Source organism: Papaver somniferum, chromosome 6 (genome assembly GCF_003573695.1).
Source record: "Papaver somniferum cultivar HN1 chromosome 6, ASM357369v1, whole genome shotgun sequence".
NCBI classification, from domain to species: Eukaryota; Viridiplantae; Streptophyta; class Magnoliopsida; order Ranunculales; family Papaveraceae; genus Papaver; species Papaver somniferum.
The window spans coordinates 170,204,175-170,209,337 of record NC_039363.1 but is presented as its reverse complement, the minus strand read 5'-3'; the positions used below and the strand labels follow the sequence as shown (position 1 = coordinate 170,209,337).

Genomic DNA, 5,163 nt, shown 5'->3' with positions numbered 1-5,163 from the left:
AGATTAAAGCCTACTAGTGGGTACATATTTACCATAAGTGGTGCTGCAATATCATGGTTTATAAAGAAACAATCATATGTAGCGAAGTATACAATGAAATATGGGTATATTTTTTTTGTAGCCGTGCACCTAGAGAAGCTGGATGGATTATAGGTTTTTTGATTGATTTGAAATTAATTCCTAAGCTCAATGTAATCTCATGCAGCTGGAATACGGACTTTAACATAATCTCATGCAGCTGGAATTGCATCTTCGGGATCAATTGCAATAACTTCACCCATAATCTTTCTAATCTTAGTAACAGCTTTCACATTCATATGTTCAGGAAGAATCTTCTTTAGCAGAATCCAAAAACATTGAATACCCTAATCAATTCTTGATAAATAACTTCAGAATTATAAAAATGAAGGATCACAAGGTAACCAGTAATACTCCAAGGACGAGTATCAAAAACCTTCTTTTGAGTATCCTTATCTTTAAACCGAAATTCCATGACATTATCATCCAACTCAAAGACTTCGATATCTTCCTCTGGAATAAAATCCCAAGTAAAAACAATATTTTTCTCCACTATCTTCAATCCCATTTTTCCTTCAATAATAATTTTACCTGCCAGACTAATTTTCTCAGTTGTATCTTCATTATCATCAATATTCTCAGATTGATGGTACACCACCTCATCAACATCTCCAAGATCTAAACCAGCTTGCATAAACTTAGTAGACAAATCTGAGACTGATTTGTCATTATTCTCTGCCATTAGTTGATTCACAATAGCGTTATGATATGTTCGAGTATTCTTATGGATATGAGACATATAAAATAGAATAGGACTTTTATAGGATTTCAACCCTAGAAAAATTTGGGATTGACTTGAATTGAGATAGATATTCATCCGAATATTTTGACTTTGAGAAGAAAATCTTGACTGAGTATAATACTTCAAAAGGAATTCTTGTTTTGCAAAAGTAAATTTGCAGTTGTAAATAAGACCGATAATCACAAGAGATATTAATGAAATCTGTTTGTAACTGACTTTTTGAAATATGAATTTCACTAAGGCCGACCTTTCCAAACCCAATGAGTCATTGTAGCAAATCGGTAATAGAACTTTACCAGAAAACAAACCTGACAATCTGTGAACACACAAAAGCTTCAAAAAGCATATAACAACTTTAGCAAACGCTTGAATCACAACTGCAAACACATTAGGAAGAAAAGATATGAAACATAATTTCAAAATATTATCAAAGACAATTTGAATTAGTCTAACAAATTAAAAGATTTAAAAGATATAAGAGACTAGTAACATTTACAAACAATTAGAATAAAGAAAGAAAGATTATAGATCAAAAACTGATTCTCTTGCAAGCAGTTGTTAGGGAACTTGAGGATTGCTGATGTAGTGATCTTTATGATATTGTTTCTAGCCAACGGTATTATACTAGTTGTACTAACAAAAATTCTGGGTGTAACGCCCTTTCAAACAAAACAAAAGTCGTCCCCTCACAAGCATCCACACAAACCCGAACCTTGCAAGATCCTGGGAGGTGACCCCCTTTTTTCTTTTTCTTGTTTGTGTGTCTGGACAGTTTTAATCATGTTCAAAATGGCGATCCATCTTACACCACTGTTTTTGTTTACAGTCGGTAATGTTCTCATCTCATGTAATTTTCTTTTTCAGTTATGTTATTTTTCTTTTTCTTTGTTAAGTCTTATCTCTAAATAAGACTAAGTTTTGTACTTTATTCAACACTAACTTTAATAATGAATACAAACCTACTTATTACATGGTATCAGATACCAAAAGGTAATTTTGACTTCCTCCGATCCCTTACCCTACAAGTACATCCACCGTTAAACCAGCAACTTCAATCAACATTAGAATGGTTAGAACAACTCAAAACCAACAAGCTTCATCTTCCGCTGCTCAACGCAAATCTAAACATCAACATTCAACATCTTTTTCCACCTTTTCCTTCTCCACAACGTCAACACCAACTGACGTTATCTACTTCTCAACAACTACCACCACCATTAAATTCATAAATTTCACCACAACCACCACTGTCACAATTACAATTTGAACATCGACAACATCACCAACCTCCACAATTTTATTTACAACACTAACAATACCAACAATACGCATATAATCTCTTTGGTTTTCAAACAGATTTGGTATTCGTTTTCAGAATATAGATAATTTTGTATCTATAAAGTTGGATGCGCAAATTATCTGGTGTAGTAGAAACATCAGATCTCCTCAATCTTTATTTGTACAAATCTTTTTACATGGAAAAACCACCAGGTTTTGTTGGTCCACAAAATCCAACTCATGTTTGTCACCTTCAAAAATCTTTATATGGGTTAAAAGATGGACATAAGGCTTGGTTTGAGAGATTTAGTATCTACCTTGTGAAATATGGTTTCTCAAATTTTATATGTGACAGTTTCATGTTCATCTTTCAAAAGAATTTCAAGAGAATGATCTTATAGTATATGTAGATGATATTTGTAGAGTCTTCTGATTCTTTGCTCACTTCTTTTATTGATTCCTTGAATAATGAATTTCCTATGAAGTATCTAGGTCCTTTACATTATTGCTTAAGCGTTGAAGCTCATTTTGACTCTTCTGCTAAGAAAATGCTTCGAACTCATAATAAGTATATGTTGGACCTGATCAGGAAACATAATATGATTGGTTGTAAACCTTGTAAAACTCCAGTTGATCAAGGGAAAAGAGATTCTGCTTTTGATGGTTATATTTTGCAGGATGCTTCTGCTTATAAAAGTCTTATTGGTGGTATGCAGTATCTGACTCTTATAAGACCTGACATTACCGATGCAGTGCACTATGTCAGCCAGTTTATGCATTGTCCAACATATATTCATATTCATCTTGCAAAAAGAATTCTTATTTACCTGAAAGGTTCTCTTGGACAAGGTCTCACTCGTGATAGTAGTTGGGATGGTTATCCTGACACACGAAAATGTACTTTTGGATATTGTGTATTTGTTAAAGGTAATTTAGTCTCATGGGTTTCACGAAACAATAAACTATTTCTCGATCTTCTACTGAAGATAAATATAGGGGTCTTGCAAATGCTGCTACTGAGATTTTATGGCTCTGTTATTTGTTTGAAGAAATTTATGTCAGATTACCTCTTATGTGAAAGATTTCATGTGACAACTTAGGAGCTGGAAGTCTTACTTCCAATCCAAATTTTCATGCTTGTACCAAATATATTGAGTTTCATTATCACATAATCATGGATTTATCTAAGTTTGGATTTCTTAAGGTATCTTACATTCAATACTCTGAGTCAGCTAGCAAATTTATTTACCAAATTAAAGGTTATCCAAAGTGCAGTTTGGTATTCTTAAGAGCAAACGCATGCCTTCTGTCAACGTATAGTTTGAGAGGGAAAGTAAAGCGTTTGAGTATTGCTGATATGGTGATTTTATATGTCTTGTTTATAGCCAATGGTATTATACTGGTTGTAGTTCTGATAGATGTGTAACAGAAACAGTTTTTTGTTAACAGTTGGTAGTGTTTTCACCTCATGTAATATATTTTTTTTCTGTTATGTTATTTTCTTTTGTTTGTTAACTTTTGTGTTTTTATCAGACTAAGTCATGTATATAATTCAATAAATTTTACAATCAATGCAAACCTAATTATTAAAGTAGTATTCAAGTCTGATTCGAAGTTTCAGAAACCGCACAATTGAAATATACGCTGAAAGCTGCGTGAGCAACTGAAAACGCAGGGGATACCAAATACACCCAACTTTTTCGTTCGACAACCTGTATAGACAAAACTTAATACAATTGCAAGTTGACCAGCTTAATGATCCTTGACAATATGTATATAGAGTTAATATCTCAACCTGTACTCAATCAGTATGTATATAGACACAAGGTCCATGAACCTGATTGTTAAGCAGAATACTTGTACGGCCCTTAAAAATCAATATCCATGATCAATATATTCGTATCCAAATAATTCAATCGGAATTCTGTCAAGTGATTAAACTTGTTATCTATCTTTCAATATACGAATTCGACAAGAAACTAGTCTCGTAATTGATTACAATTAAGCGGTCATATCTACTTAGATTGAATACATACAAACCCGTGTAAATACAATTATAAAGATAAAAAATATAATGCGGAAAAGGAAAAACACAAGATACTAGAAAAAAATTTAACGAGGAAACCGCAATAGCAGAAAAATCCATGGACCTCATCCAGATTGAACACCACACTGTATTAACCCGCCATAGACACTAACCTACTATTATAATTCGGACTGGAATGTAGTTGAGACTAAATCCACTCTCCAAGCGTTTCAGTTACAATCACGCTCCTTACGTCTCTTGAACCTCCAACCTCCCAAGGTTCTGTGCACTTGATTCCATTAGCTTACGTCCTTTACAGCGTAAGAGTTGCTTCAGCCGAAGTGAATACTTTTGATACCATTATGCCTCTAACAGATAATCCTATTTGATTTTTGTTAGATCAAAGATCAAGATGCGAAAATCTGTTTGCAATTGACAAGCTAGCAAACCTCACAAATCCGGAACTTACGACTCCCGAAGAGTAGCCTAGATTCTTAACCACCTCTCAAGAACAATCGTCGAAAGATCAACAAAGATTAGTCTTTAGAGATCTATCTCGAGAAATCACAAAATACGAGATGAATAGAACTTTGTGATTAATATTTATCTTGCCTGAAAGACTACAAAAACCCTGATAACAGATAAGCAAGATTAGGATACATGAATTATCAAGGTAAAGATAGTCGGACATGGCTTCACAAATCCCCAAGCGAAGTCTTTTTATTCGTAGACCTAATAGGTCAATAAAGGCGACTCTACAATCAACTAGGACACAAATTCTCAAGGATCCCAGTTGACAGAGATGCTCTATTTATAGTTTTCAAAGATCAGAGTTATCTTAGAATTCAAGCTAAGATAACTTGATAATCAAGCAAACAAATTAGGTCTTCAAACTATGATAAAAGACTATACGCATAGGTTCGGTTTCCAAATCGTGTATAATGACTGTTCGGTTTTGGAAAGTTAGTCAAAGAACTAAAAGCTATTTGATGTTCAATTAAAGACCTAATAAATTAATCATGAATCACATAAGTTTTTA

General features: G+C 33.4%; 1 protein-coding gene across 1 annotated transcript; it reads left to right on the top strand.

Annotated features, from left to right (window-relative positions):
* Positions 1 to 2,508: 2,508 nt before the first annotated feature.
* On the top strand, positions 2,509 to 3,198 carry LOC113291795 (uncharacterized mitochondrial protein AtMg00810-like). Its single transcript, XM_026541288.1, has one exon. It carries the CDS (start codon positions 2,509 to 2,511, stop codon positions 3,196 to 3,198), a length of 690 nt encoding a protein of 229 aa, XP_026397073.1.
* Positions 3,199 to 5,163: the final 1,965 nt, after the last annotated feature.